The sequence below is a fragment of the Lepus europaeus genome, chromosome 5 (genome assembly GCF_033115175.1).
Source record: "Lepus europaeus isolate LE1 chromosome 5, mLepTim1.pri, whole genome shotgun sequence".
Taxonomy (NCBI): Eukaryota; Metazoa; Chordata; class Mammalia; order Lagomorpha; family Leporidae; genus Lepus; species Lepus europaeus.
The window spans coordinates 133,517,917-133,538,502 of NC_084831.1; the positions used below are offsets into that span (position 1 = coordinate 133,517,917).

General features: G+C 51.9%; 1 protein-coding gene across 3 annotated transcripts in view; it reads right to left on the bottom strand.

The window, feature by feature from the left end:
• The window catches only part of GPR161 (G protein-coupled receptor 161), a 57,136-nt gene that overhangs the window by 22,728 nt on the left and 13,822 nt on the right, over nt 1-20,586 (bottom strand). For all 3 annotated transcript variants that reach the window (XM_062192702.1, XM_062192703.1, XM_062192704.1), the window contains exon 2: nt 951-1,368. In XM_062192702.1, the coding sequence (XP_062048686.1) occupies nt 951-1,368 (418 nt within the window). The remainder of the gene's footprint in view (nt 1-950; nt 1,369-20,586) is intronic.

Genomic DNA, 20,586 nt, shown 5'->3' on the forward strand with positions numbered 1-20,586 from the left:
AGTGTAGCGAGGGAAGGTGTTTCCTGTTTGGGCTCTACCGGACAAGTTCACACCAAAACCAAAGCAAGGCACAGCAGACAGTGCACGGGAAGAAAGCACAGCCAAGTCAGAAACCTGGAGCCAACACCTACCCTGACCCCTCCTTCTCCTTCAGCTTCTTCGCTGTAAACTGAGAATCAGAGGTTTTCAGACTTTATGTTTATTTACCGAGAGAGAGAGAGAGAGAGAGAGAGAGAGAGAAAGAGAGGGATTTTCTGTCTGCTGGTCTATTTCCCAAAGGCCTGCAACAGCCAGGGCTGGAGCTTGGAACTCAGTCTGGGTCTCCCCCATAACTAACAAGGACCCAGATCCCTGAGCCATCGTCGCTGCTGCCCAGGGTGTGCACTAGCAGGAAGCTGGAGTGGAAGCGGAGCTGGGACGTGAACCCGGGCATCCAGGTGAGGGGTGTGGGAGTCCCAGCTGTGCTTTAACCGCTGTGCCACAATGCTGGCCCCTAGATTTCTTTCTTTCTTTCTTTCTTTTTTTTTCAATCCAGCTCTCTGCTGTGGCCTGGGAAAGCAGTAGAAATGGTCCACGTTCTTGGGCTCCTGCACCCAAGTGGAAGACGGGGAAGAAACACCTGGCTCCTGGATTCGGATTGGTGCAGCTCCAGCCTTTGCAGCCATTTGGGGAGTGAACCAACAGACGGAAGACTTCTCTCTCTCTCTCTCTCTCTCTCTCGCCCTCCTCTCACTCTCACTGTCTGTAACTCTACTTCTCAAATAAACAAAAAAAATCTTTCAAAAAAATGTATATGCAATACAGACGTAAAATCAGAGGTACTGTGGTGAAGAGACTGAAGAAGACACAGACTTTAGCCTGCTCACCATCCCAAGCAGAGGCCCTGACACTCTCGCACGGGATCAAGGCTGACCAGGCATTCCCCACTGCGCCCTCCGAGTTGGGCTTACCGGTCGATGGCAATGACCCCGAGGGTGAGCATGCTGGCCGAGCTGATGAGCAGGTAGAGGAGGGCTGAGAAGTTGCACCAGACCACGCCGAAGATCCATTCCCTGCGGACGGAGCTGGTCACCACGAAAGGCAGCACCAGCACGGAGAGCAGCAGGTTGGACAGCGTCAGGCTGAAGACGAACTTGTTGCTGAGGGTGAGGAGGTAGGACTTCTTGTACAAGGTGACCACGATGACCAGATTGCCCAGGCAGACAAAGACGGTGATGACGATGATGGCGATGAACTCCGTGATGATGATGCCCCCTTCACCAGCCTCCTCCTCGGTGAGGTTACTCAGCTCCTTTCTGTGGCCGAGCGAGGAGTTGAAGCTCATGGTCAGTGCACCGTGGCGTAGGGTGGGCACAGCATGCTGGACCACTGGAGGAACAAGGCAGGTCGGGGGAGGGGGAGGTGGGAAGACACACATCAGATCACATGGTCTCCACGTTTCACACGAGGCAGCCGAGGCTTCGCGGGGTTCAGTGCCGTGCCCCTGGCCAGTCTGTCCCACCACCCACCTTGCCTGTGGATCACTTGTCCCCTGGAATGATTTCTTCCTCTGTTTTTCCCAAAGCCAGTGACTTAAAACCTTTAATATGCTGAAGAATCATTCCAGGGGCCAGAGCTGTGGCTCAGAGGTTAAAGCGCTGGCATCACATATGGGTGCCGGTTCAAGCCCCGGCTGCTCCACTTCCAATCCAGCTCCCTACTAATGCACCTGGGAAAGCAGTGGAAGATGGCCCAAGTGCTTGGGCCCCTGCACCCATGTGGGAGACCCAGAAGAAGCTCCTAGCTCCAGATCGACTCAGCTCCAGCCATTCTGGCCATTGCAGCCATTTAGGGAGTGGGCCAGCAAAGGAAAGATCTCTCTCTGTGTGTCTCTACCTCTCTCTGTGACTCTGTCTTTCAAATAAATAAAATAGATCTTTAAAAAAAAAAATTCCATGTACCAGCCCGAAGGCCCATTCCTGGGCCCAGAGAGTGGAGGTCTTGCCTGGGAATCTGCATTTGGAGCCAGCAGTTTGGGGCAGGGGCTTCCATTCAGTGTGATCCGTAAGGAACACTGCAGACTGCTGCTTCAGACCCTACTCCGCAGGGTGGGCTCGGAGCCATCGTGACTGGCATCAGCGGGGAGCTTGCTGGAGCTGCAGAATGGTCAGAATCTCTCTGATTTAGAATCCAGATCCGCGTTTTATGTGGTCTGTGCTGATTCGTGTGCACACTCATGTCTGATTATAAGATTACCACAGGAGCCATTCTGAGTTCCCGGAGCAGAGCTGAACCAAGTACAATTTCTACCGAGACATGGTTAGTGCTCTCCTCACACCGGGCGAGAGAGGCCCAGGAGCCAGGCACACACTGTAAATGCCTACCTGCAGGCACTGAGGCCACAGACATCCCTCTCTATAAGGTGCAGTCCCTGCTCTCAGGAAACCGGCTCCGGATCTTGCCTAAACCTCAGGTTGACACACAGTAACATTAAATCCTACAGACTAAAGTCTCTCCAAAACTTTGTATCCGCTTCTGTATCCGCTTCTGTCAGCCAAAAACATCCTTATAGACTACTTACCCTACCTGCTCTTGTTCTCCACCAACGGAAGACGCCAGAAAGGAAGGAAACGTTGCCTTCCAAGAGCCAGATGGCAAGAACCCTGGTGCCGGCACTGCCTGTGCACAGCAGTAGGGCCCTGCTCACACCTCCCAGATGGATCTGCCACCTCTGTCCAAACACTGCGGCCACACCGAGCGCGGAAGTCAGGGAGGCAGCCCTTCCCCTGACCAGCACTGCTAACCACCAACGAGAAAGCGTCCCTGCTAGTGAGCCTGCCACTGCTGGAGGTGACCACCACCAATCCTAAGCCGCTCTCGGGAACAACACCAAATAATTTGAATCCCTCTTCTACGCAGTAGCCTTCAAATACTTCAAAAACCACTTGCTTTGCAAGCTTGTCCACATTCCATCTCCCTAGCTCCTGCTCATTTGTCTCTATATGGCTTCCAGACCCTTCACTAACTCAGCCGCCCCACTGTGGTCTTCCTCACGGGTGTCTACAACTCTTCCTGATTTATGGTCCCCCAAACTGAATGTGGCATTCTGAATGTGGTCTGGCAAGCATCAAGTCCCAAGAGGCAAATTTCTCCCTGATCAAGATAACCTCTCTATTCACTCTAAGAATACATTTTCTTTTAGCAACCTGTTGTCCTATTGAGCTTATGTAAGTACGTGGTCAGCTAAACCCAAAGTTTAGACATATATGCATTTCTGTGAAGGCAGATGTCCCCAATCTCGAACATACGGAATTAATGTTTCCAAGCCTAAGTACATAGTGTTATTTCCACTAAATTTTATGTTTCTGCGTTTTGGCCCATATTTCCAGGCTGCTAAAATATTCTGAATTTTGATTCCATTATGCAACATATTAGTTACTCCAGCTCTGCGCCAGAAATATACTTTGTAGGTATGGCTTTCTATGTGTGTCTCTTTATTTGGTGATTTCTGGTTTGGGTCTTTAGGTGGAGGTTGCTGGATTTTGTGGACTCCTGGGTAAATCAAGTGGTGTCTCAAAACAAAGGTTATACGTAAGCACATTATTCTTGCGTTGACTGTACCAAGGGTTACACGGTGGTTGAGTAAACGGACTTTGAATCATTAGGCAAGTGAAAAAAACAGGAGAAAATATTTACAGCTTCTATTGCAGACAAAGAATTTCTTTTAAAAATGGATGGGAAAAAGCTAGAAAAGAGTTCATGGGAAAGGATGTACCGACGGTGTCTGAAGAGATGTTTCAGTGTCCCTCAAAACCAGACGTGGGCGTAAAAACCACTTTCCTTCCAGACCAGCACAAATGTGAAGTTAGGCGGCCCTCCGTGCTGCTGAGGCCGCAGGAAGGAGACATTCTGCTTCATCCCAGATGGGAATGGAAAATATGTAGTCTGACGGCAGGGGCTCTGATAATGCCTAGGGAAACCACATGTGGGCACACCTGTGGACCCAGCGTCTACTCTGCAGGTATAAGGTCATAATATGAAATAACTGATGCACAAGGGTATATATGAATATTATGTTATATTACGTTATATGAATCCTGTCTGGTAACATGGTAGACTGAGCTGATGGAAACATCTTTCCTACTCCAAATGCTAAAAATGATGGATTAAATATGACCTAAAACTTAAAAGAAAGAAAGCCAAATCTGAAAAAATGGCAAATTCATAGGTAACCAAAACACAGAGAACACTCAGTCTCACACCTGGGAGTAGGAGGGTATTAGGTCAAGTTCAAGACCCCCAGGGCAGAAGTTTTGGTGTGACAGGATGCTCTGGGCCCCACATGGCAGGAAGCTGCAGCCAATTTTCTGCATATAAAATAGGTTCTAGAAGGTCTTCCCCATTCTTGGAAAATAGATCAGGAAAAGTCCCACTGATGAGGGGGGAGTCCCCCAAAGAGTCATTTACCTGAGGCTCTGGGTATAGTACCAACATGTTTTCCCCATAAGAAACCACACTTTGAAACATGTGCCATGCTGACAGGGGCTCCAAGTTTATACACTCTACATGGTGCAGAAATCGAAGTTAGCAAATCCATGTAAAAATTAATGCTGGCAGAAGGGCTTTGTAGGGACTTCCACACTCACAAAACAAACCAAAAACAAAGCAAAGCAAAACAAAACCTGATGAAAGTGAGCATTTACCATAAGGGACAACCAGCAAAACAAAGAAGCAAGAGAACTGACAATCCAAGGACTGGAACCAATATGAAAATATGAAAGAAACTACAAAAGAAATGCAATTAAAGCTTTAAAAGGAAAAAGAAGAAACCATAATGAAAGAACAAGACCTCAGGAAAAAATAATAAGCAATTATGAAGAAGAACCAAGTAAAACCTCCTGAGATGAACATTTTAGTCTTTAAAATTACAGACTCTATGGGTATGTTAAAGAGGAGATTAACTAACGAGCAGGATGGTGAACAGGAAGAGCAGACAAGGACACTACCCAGAATGCAGGCAGAAAGACTAAGACATTAAAAATATGAAATAGACGTCAAGATACAGAAAAGGCAAAATAAGAAGATCCAAATTACATCCAACAGCATGGCGGCAGGAGAGGCTACAGAGAAGGGCAGGAGACCCTGCTGGATGCCTGCTCAGCCATCGTGTTTCCTTCTGACTGGCAGACCTCTGACCTTGTTCTGGTGTCTAATCCTCCTCCAAGTGACCTGGAGACGGTCAATCTCAGCCCTGGGTTCTGGGATCCAGAACCAATCACTGTGTCTAACCCAATCATTGTGTTCCCAGTTCTGACAAATTAGGGGGAGAAGTCTGTAGTAGTGGGGAGAGAAACACAGCCTGAGACCATGATGGGAGCTAAACCAACCATCGAACATGGCAGAGCAAAAGGGGTGGATCTGTGAGCAGATAAATTACAGATCCTAAAGTCACCTTCCTTCTGGCTCTTTCTTATGTCAAGTAATACACTTTTTTTTTTTTTTTTTTTGACAGGCAGAGTGGATAGTGAGAGAGAGAGAGAGAGAGAGAGAGAGAGAAAGGTCTTCCTTTTTGCCGTTGGTTCACCCTCCAATGGCCGCTGTGGCCGGCGCATCTCGCTGATCCGAAGCCAGGAGCCACGTGCTTCTCCTGGTCTCCCATGCGGGTGCAGGGCCCAAGGACTTGGGCCATCCTCCACTGCACTCCCGGGCCATAGCAGAGAGCTGGCCTGGAAGAGGGGCAACCGGGATAGAATCCGGCGCCCCAACCGGGACTAGAACCCAGTGTGCTGGCGCCACAAGGTGGAGGATTAGCCTGTTAAGCCACGGCACTGGCCACAAGTAATACACTTTTTAAAGTTAGCTTTAAAGTTATTTTAACTTAGATTTTTGTTACTTGAGTAAAAGTGTTCAGTCTACATTAGGTTGGACCTGTACAAAGAGTCTTTAAAATGTTCAGGGAAAATGTTTATTATGAAAAAGCCTATGCATGAGTTTCAATTTTATTTTTTGCAACAAAATAAACTCATATTAACTTAGCAACATAACTGAGATGACCAGGATCTAGCTTGAGGCGCTTAGGAAGGTAAGACATCAGTTTGAAAACAGCCCCTATCAGAGCAAGATGGAGTCTGTTACAATTGAAGCAAGAACAAACATTAGATTTACGGTGAAGCTTGGGTGGAAGAATGGTGAAATACGGAAAGCATACGAGGATAACACTCCATAGAACATAGAGGATAACACTCCTTCTCACTTCCTTTTGCTTCCTAATCTTAAAAAGTCTTTCAAAGCCACCCAATTCCCTTCAGCTGATAATATAAACAAGCCCGCTGTGAATTAGCTAAGGTCCCAGGTCCTCAGTTCTTTCGGGCCAGTATCCTCCTGTCTAAAGTGTCTTGAATTCGATGCAGCTTGTGTTGAGAAATAAAATTGGTATTTTTTTATTTCTAGCAACAGTCTACAAATGGATAACTCATTTTAAGAAGGAACAAGATGATGTTGAAGAGGAAGCCTGCTGCAGTAGATTAACCAAATCAATTTGTGGGGGTGGGAGTTAATCTTCTTCATGCCCCAACTGAAGTGGAATGATAATTAACACAGAAACAGTAGCCAATGTCCAAGACATCTCAGTTGATTCAGCTTACACGATTCGGACCAAAAACTTAAAGCTGAGCAAACTCTCTGCTTGATGAGTACCACAACTATTGCGCCCAGATCAGCTGCCGTAAGAGCACAGCTTCCAATGGACATTTTCAACCAGGACGCTCAAGACATAAGTATTTCTTTGAAGACTGGAGCAGGAGGTGTACACGGCTTTACCAGTACAATCCTGAAGACAAAACAAAATCAAAGGAATGGCTACCAGGGAGTGGTAGTGAGCCACTCAAAGCAAAAGTAGACTGATCAAAAAGCAAACTACTTCTGGGATGCTCAGGCATTTTACTCGTTGATTTTCTGACTGAGGGCAAAAAACAATAATATATGCTAATTAGAAGTGTTTTTTGAGAAAGTTAGCCAAAGATTTAGCAGAAAAATGCCTGAGAGTACACCCTGGCAGGCAGCCAGTGATGGCTCAAATAACTAGGTGCCAGCCACTTACATGGGAGACCTGGACGGAGGTCTTGGCTCCTGGTTTCAGCCTGGCCAACTCCCAGTTGTTGCAGGCATTTGGGGAGTGAACCAGTGGATGGGCGATCTCACTGTCTGTTTCAGTCTTTGAAATGAGTAAATGAATCATTTAAGACGCACAGGAAAGCTTTCCCAGTGAGTCTCTTTCTACAACAGTGCTGCTGCTCATTTCTTCCTTCAGATAAGGTCGGCGTGGCGAGTGTTGATGGGAAGGCATTAGGCATTCACCTTCAGTCCTGTTCAGTTCCTTCTCACTTCCTTTTGCTTCCTAATCTTAAGTCTTTCAAAGCCACCCAATTCCCTTCAGCTGATAATGTAAACAAGCCCGCTGTGAATTAGCTAAGGTCCCAGGTCCTCAGTTCTTTAGGGCCGGTATCCTCCAGTCTAAAGTGTCTTGAATTCCATGCAGCTTGTGTTGAGAAACAAAGTTGGTATTTTTTATTCCTATCTTTTAATTCCATTTTCCACGAACTTGCTGAAGGCCTCTTGTATTACTAACACATCAGTGTTGACACAATTTAGAGTCACAATTGAATTAAAGCAACACACAAGTCCTAAAATTGAAAGAGCATACCAAAGTCCAAGAATACACAACAGAAAGTCTACACCAAAGCACACCCTAAGGAAAAATAACCAATGTCCCAACACAGAGAAACAATGGAAGTCAGTTGCCGACAAGGGAGTAACAATGAAATAACCACCAGATGCCTCACGTGCAAAATCAGAGATATTATCTTCAGAGTACTAAGGAAAAGACCTCTTGTCCCTAAAGTTCTACAATATCATTTGAGAGAGGGCAAACTATACTTGTGAGGCAAACAAAACCAGAACGGCTACCAATGACTCCTCGCTGAATGATCTAAGTAAGCATACACTTCATGAAGCCAGAAAAGAATCCAGGGATGAGGGGCAGTGTGCAGAATCAGTTGTTAAACAGAAACTGGTAAATATGTGGATAAATTGAAGTAAGATCCATAAAAAGGAGATTTAAACTTTTTCTTTTCTTTTTTTTTTTTTGACAGGCAGAGTGGATAGTGAGAGAGAGAGACAGAGAGAAAGGTCTTTCTTTTTGCCGTTGGTTCACCCTCCAATGGCTGCTGCGGCCGGCGCATCTCGCTGATCCGAAGCCAGGAGCCAGGTGCTTCTCCTGGTCTCCCATGCGGGTGCAGGGCCCAAGGACTTGGGCCATCCTCCACTGCCTTCCCGGGCCATAGCAGAGAGCTGGACTGGAAGAGGGGCAACCGGGATAGAATCCGGCACCCCGACCGGGACTAGAACCCGGTGTGCCGGTGCCGCAAGACGGAGGATTAGCCTGTTAAGCCACGGCGCTGGCCGATTTAAACTTTTTTCAAGATGTACTTATTTATTTGAAAGGCAGAGTTACAGACAGAGGGGGACAAAGAGAAAGGGGGAGAGAGGTCTTCCATCCACTAATTCATTCCTCAAATGGTTGCAACGGCAGGACTGAGCCAGGTGGAAGCCAGGCTCCTGGAACTCCATCTGGGTCTCCCACACAGGTGCAGGGCCCCCAGGATTTGGACCAACCTCTGCTGCATTCCAGCTGTGTTGGCAGGGAGCTGGATTAGAAGTGGAGCAGCTGGGACTAAAACCAGCGCCCATATGGGATGCTGGTGTTGCAAACCGAGGCTTAACCTGCTGTACCACAATGCCAGCCCCCAAGAAATTTAAATTTGAAATGTAAGCATTAGTCACATTGTAAAAATGGTTAATTTTAGAGCTTTAAACTAAAATACTAATGAATATGGAAATTTTTATGTAACAAATACTTGCATGTATTTCTGGGGTATAATGTGATGCTTTGATACATGTCTACATTATGGGATAATTAAATCAAGCTAATGAATGGCATGAACATTTAAAATCTACTGTCTTAGCAATTTTGAAATATAGATTATGTTATTATTAACTATAATCTCCATGTAATTAATCTCAAAAACCTTTTCCCTCCTAACTGAAAATAGAAGCTCTTCAAGGTGTGGTTGGAGTGAAACAGTCCAAGTTAGTACAGGCTAGGACATAGGCTTTCCTCAGCACCTGGACAAGGGCTTGGAACATGGTAGGCAACTCCTTAATCGTCTGTTGATGAATGCTTTCAAAATTCTGTCACTGTGAAGTCAAATATAAGTGTTAGCATTATAAACATAACCAGTAAAAAAGAATAAAAATAGCATGCAGAATTTCCAACCCAGGAGATGGGCAGGAAGAGAACCAAGTACTACTTGGCCCGTAACTATCCAGAGGCCCCGTTAGCAGGCACACCGGTGAACGGCATGGTGGAAAGGCCAGACAGCCTTCTGCTCCAATCCTCCCCAGGAGGCGGACGGGGAATGTGGGCCAAGGCGCTGCCCACCCAGGGAAAGCCAAAGTCCCAAGCTCTGCCAGGACGCCTGGAGTTGGGAGGGCACAAGCCCCAGCAAATCCCTCCGGGCTGTAGCTTTAAAGAACAAGACAGGGGGCTCGGAATGCCCCAGCCAGCCCAGGCTTCCTGGCAGGCAGCCAGCTCACCCAGGCCTGACAAGCCAGGGCCCATTGAATGGAAGCAAATTCAAGTGTGGCTCACATTTCCACTCTCCTGGGCAGCTCTGTTGCCAGACACTCTGAAAGGTGTTTCAGAGCGCACACAGTCCCCATATCCTGTCCACTAAATCCATTGCCTCCTGCTGCTCTTCCGAGAAACAGCTAGAGGGAGCATGTTAACACAGCGACCAGAAATTACCGCTGAGAGTGAGAGCGAGAGCGAGAGCGAGAGCGAGAGAGAGAGAGAGAGAGAGAGAGGAGCTCTCCAGCCCTCCAGCTAGGTCACCTGGGAAGCTGAGTATTCAACCCCCTGAACCCCCACAGCTTAAAGTGTGACATCCACTCCTTCCATCTTCTCGTGCTCTGTCTGCTGGTGAGGCTATTGGCACCAGCCTCAAGTCATTCAAAGCCAAATCTTGTCACTCAAGGTAACACTCCGTGTCATTTTGGTTTAAAACCACCACCACCACCACCACCAAGGCAATACTTAGAGTACCCAAACAGGTGTCCATTGTTTTGTAAGCTGTTGGCACGGTAATTCCCGAGAAGTAATTCCAGAAACGCCTCGAGCTGCAAGGACAGGATTACTGCAACTTCAGAGGTTTCTCTCTTCACTGTGTAAAGTTGGACATTTTGTGGCTGCATTTTATACTTCTGCCTAGAACTCAGGTTTTGGTTCACGACCAGTAGACTTTTTGCCCCTGCCCCACTTGCTGTCGTCACACATTTGTCAGAATTGGTTGCCACAACATGTGGCTTGTTGGCTAGAAGTACAGACTTTGGGGGCTGGCATTGTGCTGTAGTGAGTTGGGCCACTGCTTGTGATGCCGGCAGCCCCTGAGTGCAGGTTCAAGTCCTGGCTGCTCCACTTCCCATCCAGCTCCTTGCTAATATGCCTGGGAAAGCAGTGGAGGAAGGCCCAAGTCCTTGCACCTAGGTGGGAGACCCAGATGGAGTTCTAGGCTCCTGGCTTCAGCCTGGTCCAGCACTGGCAGTTATGGGCATTTAGGGAGTGAACCAGAGGATGTAAGATTAATCTCTCTCCCTCTCTCCCTCCCTCTCTCTCTCTCTCACTCCCTGAAACTTTGCCTTACAAATAAATAAAATAAGTCTTTAAAAAAAAAAAAAACAGGCCAGCCCCTCTGCTTTTTAGCTACAGAATCCTAAACTGACTTCTGTTTCTTCCCCTGTGACACAAACATTATCTTCCCCATCCTTACCGGGAGGACTGAGCGTGTCAGAGGGCCTGGGACAGCTCTAGCACACAGGTCACCTCCGCTGCATGCTACATCACCCTTGGAAGAGGCTGGGAAATGGCCCCTCCTTTATTTTTAGCCACGTGGTTTGAGTGATGCCAACATCGCATCCATGCCTAGGGTCAGCACTTGATCTAGGTTGGGCTAATGATGATTCTAGTCCCAGGATTGGTCTAGGGGTGGTCACATGACCCTCGATCTCTGGTTGGAACTTCTGGAAGATGGACCAGCCTGCCCTGGGGTTGGTGGGGTGACTGACAGCCGTGCAAGCTGGCACCACGTGGGAAGAGCCCACCAGCAAATAAAGCACAGCCCAGAGATGCTTTTCACCCCCAGGGACCACAGAGGACCTGCGGCCCAGTCCACAGCTGCCGCAAGGAAAGGGGGATCTCCCTCATCCCATGATGCCCCGCAGAAGCAGAGCAGGGACAGCCTTTCCATCCGCTGGTTCACGCCCCAAATGGCTGCAAAAGCCAGGGCTGGGCCAAGCCAAAGCCAGGAGGAGCTTCAAACAGGTCTCCCACACGGGTGCAAGGGCCCAAGAACTCGGGCAATTTTCCATTGCTTTCCCAGGCACATTGGCAGGGAGCTGGATTGGAAGTGGAGCAGCTGGGACATGAACCCAGCGCCCATACAGGATGCTGACACTGCAGGCTGCGACTTAACCAGCTATGCCACAGCATTGGCCCCAGTTCTCTTCTTCAATATGCCTAAGTGAAGTAGTGGTTCATTCCCCACTCTGCTGCTTCACTGGAGGTATAGTCCCGGCCCCCTTATCCCACTCCATTCCCGACCCCTGTATCCCATCATCAATTTTTGGGAAGAGCTGGCCAGCCTGAAAAGCTGGGTCTACCAGATGCCCTCGTCTAAGGATCTCAAACAAAAGATGTCAGAGTAGAGCACCCTCCAGGTGGGACAATGGTGACACCTCCCACCGGACACCACCTTCAACATCTCAGAGGTCACCTGGCTGCTCTTCCGGTCTCACTCACAGGTCCTCTTCATCTCGGCACCTCAAAGCCGTGCACACATTAATCGCCAGCCTAGCGGGCGGGCACATGGGGAGAAGGTTCTAACAAGCACCTTGGTTTACATTTAAGGTAACTGAGATGAAGAGAACCCCCACCCCCACCCCACCCACAAGCCAGGCCACACAAGGTGATGAGAGCCAGAAAGAGATCACAGGACGCCTGGGTCTCTACACCCACGTGTATCAGGTGCCAAGGCTCCATCCCCGAACTCCCTCCCTCCCTCGTCCCCTGGCAGGCAGAGGGGCTTGACCCCCGCAGGCTCAGTGCACATGCCCCCAGTGGGCTCCAAGTCTACTGTGGTGCACGGCGCGTTTCTCTTCTGCCCCAAAGCACCATACATCTGGGCAGGTCCTGGGTCAGAACCTCTCCCTGAACAAGCAGAGCAGGTCTGAGCGTGAGTCTGCTTGGGAAAGGAACAGAAGGCAAACCTGGCAACCCCTTTGTGGGTTCTTCATTTGCCGGGAGCGACACGTGGCTTGCCAGGGGCTCTCCACAGGGACACTGTGAACTTGAAGACCGCACTGCTCTTCACAACATCTTTCTGCAAGCAAAGCTTAAGCCTGCAGCTCAGGGTTCAACTCCAGCTTCCACCACGGACACTGGGCCTGTCCATAGGGCATCAGCAGGGAGTCCACCAGACATCTTTCCAAAGCCAACCTCTCAACTCCCCAGTGTAGACATTCCCAAGGCTTACTCCTTGAGTTCTGCTGAATTCTCAACCAGTAACAGTCAGTATCTGCATAACACTGTGCAACACACGACCCTGCTTCACACACACCACCTCATTCAACCTTCTGAATATCGTGTAGAGAGGCATGCCTATGGTTAAGGGCACAAACTCTGGAACTGGAGAGCCTGGGTTCAAATCCCAGCTCCAGCACTTCCTGGCTGTGTGACCCTGACAAGTTGCTTAGGCAGCAGTTTCACAATCTGTAAAAGAGGGATAATGGGAGCACTTCCCTCACAGGGTGAGCGGGAGGAGTCACTGAGGGCTCAGAAGAGCACTTAGGGCTCACAGGGTTTGAGACAGCAGTACATGGAGGAACAGGGATTCAGAAAGGTTACCCGATCAGTTCAAGACAACAGCAGACAGCTCTCCCACTGGGCCTGGGTCTGTTGTCTACATCATGCATCCTTTCATCAGCTCCGGTGAGATTCTGCACAGCCAGGCCTCCCCCCACTCCAGACTCCCCCACCCCACCACAGGCCCCCTGCTGCAGCCTCCCCCCACTCCAGACTCCCCCACCCCACCACAGGCCCCTGCTGCAGCCTCCCCCTACTCCAGACTGCCCCACCCCACCACAGGCCCCCTGCTCCAGCCTCCCCCCACTCCAGACTCCCCCACCCCACCACAGGCCCCTGCTCCAGCCTCCCCCCACTCCAGACTGCCCCCACCCCACCACAGGCCCCTGCTCCAGCCTCCCCCCACTCCAGACTGCCCCCACCCCACCACAGGCCCCCTGCTCCAGCCTCCCCCCACTCCAGACTGCCCCCACCCCACCACAGGCCCCTGCTCCAGCCTCCCCCCCACTCCAGACTCCCCTACCCCACCACAGGCCCCCTGCGCCAGCCCCCCCACTCCAGACTTCCCCTCCCCCACCACAGCCCCCTGCTCCAGCCCCCCCACTCCAGACTGCCCCACCCCACCACAGCCCCCTGCTCCAGCCTCCCCCCCACTCCAGACTCCCCCACCCCACCACAGCCCCCTGCTCCAGCCCCCCCACTCCAGACTGCCCCACCCCACCACAGGCCCCCTGCTCCAGCCCCCCCCCTCCAGACTGCCCTTCCCCCACCACAGCCCCCTGCCTCCCCCCCACTCCAGACTGCCCCACCCCACCACAGCCCCCTGCTCCAGCCTCCCCCACTCCAGACTGCCCCACCCCACCACAGCCCCCTGCTCCAGCCCCTGCACTCCAGACTCCCCCCACCCCACCACAGCCCCCTGCTCCAGCCCCCCCACTCCAGACTGCCCCACCCCACCACAGCCCCCTGCTGCAGCCTCCCCCCACTCCAGACTGCCCCACCCCACCACAGGCCCCCTGCTCCAGCCTCCCCCACTCCAGACTGCCCCACCCCACCACAGCCCCCTGCTCCAGCCCCCCCACTCCAGACTGCCCCACCCCACCACAGGCCCCCTGCTCCAGCCCCCCCACTCCAGACTGCCCCACCCCACCACAGGCCCCCTGCTCCAGCCCCCCCAACTCCAGACTGCCCTTCCCCCACCACAGCCCACTGCCTCCCCCCCACTCCAGACTGCCCCACCCCACCACAGCCCCCTGCTGGGCCTCCCCCCACTCCAGACTCCCCCCATCCCACCACAGCCCCCTGCTCCAGCCTCCCCCACTCCAGACTTCCCCCACCACAGCCCCCTGCTGCCAGCCTCCCCCCACTCCAGACTCCCCCCACCCCACCACAGGCCCCCTGCTCCAGCCCCCCCCACTCCAGACTGCCCCCACCCCACCACAGCCCCCTGCCTCCCGCCCACTCCAGACTGCCCCACCCCACCACAGCCCCCTGCTGCAGCCTCCCCCTACTCCAGACTCCCCCCACCCCACCACAGCCCCCTGCCTCCCCCCCCCTCCAGACTCCCCCCACCCCACCACAGGCCCCCTGCCTCCCTCCCCCACTCCAGACTGCCCCACCCCACCACAGGCCCCCTGCTGCAGCCTCCCCCCACTCCAGACTCCCCCTACCCCACCACAGGCCCCCTGCTCCAGCCCCCCCACTCCAGACTGCCCCACCCCACCACAGGCCCCCTGCTCCAGCCCCCCCCACTCCAGACTGCCCCCCTACTCCAGCCTCCCCCCATTCCAGACTGCCCCTCCCCCACCACAGCCCCCTGCCAGCCTCCCCTCACTCCAGACTCCCCACACCACAGGCCCCCTGCCAGCCTCCCTGCCATTCCAACCCCAATCCCTTTAGCCTATCCTACTACTACTCTGCCTGTTTGTGGAATGAATGAGTAAAGATTTATGACGTCGAAAACATTTATGGATCTAACAACTTTATTGGAAAAAAAAAGCAAACAAATGAGAGAAGGAGGAGACTGAGGCTGGGAGAAAGACAAAAAACGCGTATGAAGTCACAGTGGATTTGGCAGTGACTTCTTGGCTATGACACCAAGGGTGCAGGAAACACTAAACAAACGGGGCTTCATGCAAATTCAAGAATTGTGTGCATCCAGAGACACTATCAGCAGAGTGCAAGCGCAATCCACAGAAGCAGTGACTATCTATAAACCACACATCTGATAAGCAGTTAATATCGATAATATATGGGGGACTCCTAAAACTCAACGACAAAACTACAAACAGTCTAATTCAAAAATAGGCAAAGGCCGAAATAGACATTTTTCCAAAAATATGAAAACTACCAATCAGCACATGCAAAGATGCTCAACATCACCACTCATTTAGGGAAATGCAAATCGAAGCCACAATGTAAGACTCTCTCGTACCCCATTAAGATGGCTACTAGGACACACACACACGCTGATATATTGATGAAATTATGTCTGTTCACTGCTGGTCAGATGTAAAATGGTACACCCACTGAGGAACATAGGATGGCTGTTCCTCAAAAAATTAAAACCTAAAGTCTGGGGCCGGTGCTGCGGCATAGCAGGTTAATGCCCTGGCCTGAAGTGCAGGCATCCCATATGGGCGCCAGTTCGAGATCCGGCTGCTCCACTTCCAATCCAGCTCTCTGCTATGGCCTGGGATAGCAGAAGATGGCCCAAGTCCTTGGGCCCCGCACCTATGTGGGAGACCTGGAAGAAGCTCCTGGCTCCTGGCTTCGGACAGGCATAGCTCTGGTCGTTACAGCCAATTGGGGAGTGAACCATCGAATGGAAGACCTCTCTCTCTCTCTCTACCTCTCCTCTGTGTAACTCTGACTTTCAAATAAATAAATAAGAATTTAAAAAAAAAACCTGAAGTCCCCATAGGAGCCAGCAAATCCACTTTTGTCTACATGTCCAAAAGAACTGGAAGTGGGGTCTCAAAGGAATATGTGTATGCCCGTGGTCATAGTAGCACTATCACGATAACTCAGATGTAGAAGCATCCCACATGTCCATCAACAGATGAATGCACTATCACAATGTGGTATTACATACGATGGAATCAATGCAGGCCACAACACAGATGACTGTCGAGGACATTATGCTAACTGGAACAAGCCAGTCACACACACACACACACACAAAGACAGATACTTTACGATTCCACTGGCAGGAGATACTTAGTGTAGTAAGAATTATAAAGACAGAAAACAGGTGGTTGTCAGGCTACGGGAGAGGGGGAGGGGCAGTTACTGTTCAATGGGCGGAAAGTTTCGGTTTTGCAAAATGAAGAGTTCTGAGGACGGACGGTGAGGACGGCTGTGCCACAGGAATGCACGGAACTGTGCAGAGAGAACGATTACGACAACACGTTGTACGTACATTCTGCCACCATTAAAAACATCTGAGCACCCTCCCTTGAACTTCACTCCTTGAGGTCTGGAGCCTCACGGGATGAGGGAAGCCAGCTGCCTTCAGAGCTCCTCACCCGTCTTCAGAGAGGAGGAGAACCTTGGAAAACATCCAGTGTGGGGCAGGCACTTGGCAGGTTAAGTCCCTGCTTGGGACACCCGCGATCCAATATCCCAGTGCCTGAGTTCGGTCCGGTTCTGGTGACGCGGCTGCCGAGTCAGCATTCCTGCTAACGTGCCCCCTGGGGAGCAGCAGACCAAGGCTCAAAGTATTTGGGTCCCTGCCACCCACAAGGGAGATGTGGCTTGAGTTCTGTGGTCCTAGTTTCACCCTGGCCCAGCCTTGGCTGTTGTAGACACTTAGGGAATGAACCAGAGGACTGAAGATCTTCCTGCACACACATTGCTTTGTCTTTTAAGTAGATAAAAAATATAAAAATAAGCATGTGTTTTTAAGATTTATTTTATTTATTTGAAAGACAGAGTTTCAGAGAGAGGTAGAGACAGAGAGAGAAAGAGGTCTTCCATCCACTGGTTCACTTCCTAAATGACCGCAATGGCCACAGCTGCGCCGATCCGAAGCCAGGAGCTTCTTCCGGGTCTCTCACGCGGGAGCAGGGGCCCAAGGACTTGGGCCATCTTCCACTGCTATCCCAGGCCATAGCAGAGAGCTGGGTTGGAAATGCAGCAGCCAGGTCTCAAAGTGGAGCTCGTATGGGGTGTGGGTGCTGCAGGCCAGGGCTTTAACCTGCTGCGCCTACAGCGCCAGGCCCCATGAAATAAGCATTTTTTTTTAAAAGGAGTGAGAGACAACTAGTCTACCTACCCTCCTCCTGTAACAGAGGAAACTAACCCTTGTCTGGCCTGAATGATCCTCCCAAGGGACTCACCTAGCGGTGCCCAGCTGAGCCTGCTGAATAAAAACCTTCTGTGAGTGGGGCTGCTGCCGCCCCCAGTGGATGGCGACGCCCAGGGGACAGGTAGGATGAGCTCAGCTCTGGGCAAGCATTGCGTCGTGGAGAGCGGAGGGACACTCAGTCCTGAGCAAAGCTGGACTGGCAGCCACACGGATTGTCCCAGAATGTTTTAAAAGCACAACTGGCCTCTCTCCCAGGCCTCCAGCAGCAACATTCAAAGCCACCCTCACCGCCCTGGTGTTTCCCAGTCAACCCGGGCAGCCCCCCAAAAGACTCACAAGCAAGCACCCCGACGAAGACAACTCACACAGGGAGGAGACTCAAGCCCGGGGAGGAACACTTTAGGACCAGGGAGGGAGGGGCGGCTGAGGTCCTGCCTCTGCTCCTCCAGCGGCACGCAGGGCTGGTGTCTCCCCTCTGCGGGGCCTCGGGAGTGCCTCCACAGGGAGAGAGCAGAAATGGCAGCTTGTCCACTGCAGGCTCAGGGAAGTTCACAACCACTGGCCCGTGGCCATCCTGCCTGGGTCTGGGACTCCCAAGCGCCCGTGGAAAGCTGGATCACTCCAGGACAGAGCTACCTAAGGCCGGTCCACATCTACCCAGCGCCACTGCTAGGAATGGACGGGGATTCAACAGGGCTACTGGGCCCAGCACCTTGCCCAGGAGCCCCTGCTCTGATGGACAGGGGTCAAAGCCACTGCCCACAGCTCCTGGCTCCTACATCCACCGGCTACTCAGCAGCTCCACCTGCCCGCACAGGCGTCGCAAGCCTTATACACCCAAACCGTGTCCTGGCAAACTCGTCCCTTCCTCCTCGTGTCACACCTGGGATTCCACCACCCCGCTTCCCTCCAGGTGCTCAGACCAGAAACATGGAAGTCACTCCTGGTTCTTCAAATTCTCTCACATCCCGTAGTGGGGGCACAGGCGAATCTGTTCACTCTACATTCTGAAACGTGTCTGGAACGTCTTCCTCTCTCCCCACTGCTCCCGCAGGTGCACGTGGTATTATCTCAGGACTCGCTCTCCACGTGTTGCTTCTGTCCTTTCCCTCAAACTCAACACAGCCATGAGAGTGAGCCTGAAGAAAGAGAGGTCAGACGCAGTCACTGCTCTACCCCAAACCCCGACAGGATCTCCAGGTCTCTAGAATGAGCCCCAGGTTCTCACCCAGACCTGCAGCCGCCCCCACGGTCTGAGTCTCCATGCCCACTCCACCCCTACACTAACAGCCCCCTTCATCCCTTCGGGTTCGACCTCCCTGTTCCAGCCACATCGGGTGCGCTTCCCCACACGGCTTCCCACGCGCGGGACGCCCTCATCTTTGAGATGCTTCCAAGGGTTGCTCCCATTTCCTTTAGGTCTCTGGTCATAGCTTCAGCAAAGCCATCCAGGTGCCCAGCACCCAGCATTTCACACCCCCTCCAACGCTGCATGGCCCCACTCCCTGCTTTGCTCGTCTTCCTAGCACATGCATGTGTGCCCTTCATAACTCATCTTGTAAACATCTGTCTCACGCAACACTGGTGGTTGCATGAGGGCACCAAGAACGGTGCCCAGCACACGGTGGACGCCCTACACACGGGACAGGTAAATCCATACAGGAACAACGCTGGCCACCCCGGCTCCCTCGCTTTTCTTGCCTTGAGGCTTTATTTTTCGGGGACTCCATTCATTATACAACAGAGATGCCTTCTTCTCTGACCCCTTTCAACAGAACTGCGATTTGACAGTGGTTCCAAGTGTGCCTATGAAAACACACGCTCTTTAAAAACAAGGGGGAGGGGGCGTAGCGGGCTAAGCCTCTGCCTGCAGTGCCCGCATCCCGTGTGGGCGCCAGTTGGAATCCCGGCTGCTCCACTTTGTGATCCAGCTCCCTGCTAATGCACCTGGGAAGGCAATGAAAGATGGATGGCCCAAGTGCTTGGGCTCCTGCACCCACATGGGAGACCCGGATGAAGCTCCTGACTCCTGGCTTCGGCCTGGCCCAGCCCTTGCCCTTGTGGCCATCTAGGGAGTGAACTAGCAGATGGAAGATCGCAATCTCTCGTTCTCTCTCCGCCTCTCCCTTTCTATAATTCTACCTTTCAAATAAATGAATAAAGAGATATTTAAAAAATAAAAAGAAAATACATACATACTTTCTCACACAGAGCTTGGCATGGTTACTAGGCCCTGGCTACAAGGCCCCGTCTGGAAGCTACCTATTTTCTGATCAAAGGACACAGACTGGGCTGTGGCGCTTGCCTTTCTTCTTGTCCTTTCTCCACACCAGAACGCATCGCCAAAGCCTGAAGGTAGAACAGTCATTTTCTGACCGTGGGCTAGAAATCTCGCGCAATGCAGAGCAGAAAGACTGAAATAGCCTCCCGAACTGTGAGGCCACTATACCCAGCCACAGCAGGGTTCCTTTTATGTGCTGTCAAAGCACCCCTAACTTGAAGCACAGGCTGCAGGTGAGAGGAGTGCGGCTTGTCCTGCAAAGCCACGCCGTCGGGGAAGAGCAGGGCGGCGGTGTCCTTTCCCGCAGTGAACACCGGAGACAAGTTTCAGCGAACTCGTCCGTTTATTAACAGCCACGTACGCTTTTTAAAGAGCAGGGAGGCAGCCGGCGCTGTGGCACTGTGGCAAAGCACGTTAATGCCCTGGCCTGAAGCGCCGGCATCCCATATGGGCATGGGTTTGAGACCCAGCTGCTCCACTTCCAATCCAGCTCTCTGCTATGGCCTAGGAAAGCAGGGCAAGATGGCCCAAGTCCTTGGGCCCCTGCACCCATGTGGGAGACCTGGAAGAAGCTCCTGGCTCCTGGCTTTGGATCGGCACAGCTCCAGCCATTGCGGCCATCTGGGGAGTGAGCCAGTGGATGGAAGACCTCTCTGTGTGTAACTCTTTCAAATAAATAAATCTTTTTATTATTATTATTATTTTTTAATTTTTGACAGGCAGAGTGGACAGTGAGAGAGAGAGAGAGAGAGAGAAAGGTCTTTCTTTGCCATTGGTTCACCCTCCAATAGCCGCCGCGGCTGGCGCACCGCGCTGATCCAAAGGCAGGAGCCAGGTGCTTATCCTGGTCTCCCATGGGGTGCAGGGCCCTAGCACTTGGGCCATCCTCCACTGCCTTCCTGGGCCATAGCAGGGAGCTGGCCTGGAAGAGGGGCAACCAGGACAGAATCCAGCGCCCCGACCGGGACTAGAACCTGTGTGCCGGCACCGCTAGGCGGAGGATTAGCCTAGTGAGCCAAGGCGCCGGCCTTCAAATAAATA